The following is an 826-nucleotide window of genomic DNA, read 5'->3' as shown; positions in this document are numbered from 1 at the left end:
GAAGGACATCCTCTTTTTACACTGTCATATTAATTCTGAAAAGCTCTACATTTTGGGGAGGTGGTGAAGATGCCAACCCAAATAACATGGGCACAGGCCTACTGATTGTCCTCTCAGTGTGCTGGGCTTCTTGGCATGCACAACCGTTAGGCTGGTGTACAAATACTGTGTATTTATTAAAAAACGATTACTCTGGTAGAGGTGAGATTGTCGTCTTCTGTGGTCACTGAATACCAACCAGAATTCACAAACAGATGTTTCCAGGATCAGGCTTCCGCAGGTATAGTCTGGAGGGTAAATGAGTTTTCATCATGTAACAGCACCTTGATTCCTATGACCTTTAGTGTTTTCATGTCCAAATGAAAGCAGCAGCAGTCATCTGCAGAAGGAAAGTACTGCATAAACGGTTCTAGGAGGAGGATACTGACGATTTGTTTAATGAAGTCACCACTAACCCACTGCTTAAATCGAGACTTCGACCTTCTTTTTCCTAGAAACATGGAAGAAAAAGAAATGTGTGACACAATGCTGTTTTGGAATAAGCAGTTCAAAAAAATGAAATGGGCAATACATATTCTGTTTGTTGCATCAAATCAATATAAAATTACATGTTACCTGAGCATCTATGACTGAATGTGAACTCAAGAAGAGATTGTGCAGGAATCTCTGGAGTAAGGTGGCTGTCGCTCTGCCCACCATGCGTCCAGGTCAGAGCAGAGTCTTGCTCATATCTGGTCAAGAATGCAGAGCCAGCAGGCTCACCCAGTGCTCAAGGAACTAGTGAAATCTAGCTTCTGTGGTTTGCCTCTCAGGAGACCCCAAAGGT

At 42.9% G+C, this 826-nt stretch overlaps 1 protein-coding gene across 1 annotated transcript in view; it reads right to left on the bottom strand.

The window, feature by feature from the left end:
- Positions 1-409: 409 nt before the first annotated feature.
- ARL2BP (ADP-ribosylation factor-like 2 binding protein) overlaps positions 410-826 on the bottom strand; it is a 7,252-nt gene continuing 6,835 nt past the window's right edge. Inside the window, exon 6 of the mRNA XM_009702099.1 lies at positions 410-490. Coding sequence (XP_009700401.1) covers positions 410-490 — 81 coding nt within the window. The remainder of the gene's footprint in view (positions 491-826) is intronic.

This window comes from Cariama cristata, unplaced genomic scaffold, assembly GCF_000690535.1.
Source record: "Cariama cristata isolate BGI_N322 unplaced genomic scaffold, ASM69053v1 scaffold17836, whole genome shotgun sequence".
NCBI lineage: Eukaryota > Metazoa > Chordata > Aves > Cariamiformes > Cariamidae > Cariama > Cariama cristata.
Note: the sequence above shows the minus strand (reverse complement) of the source record. Positions and strands in the feature narration are given on the sequence as shown.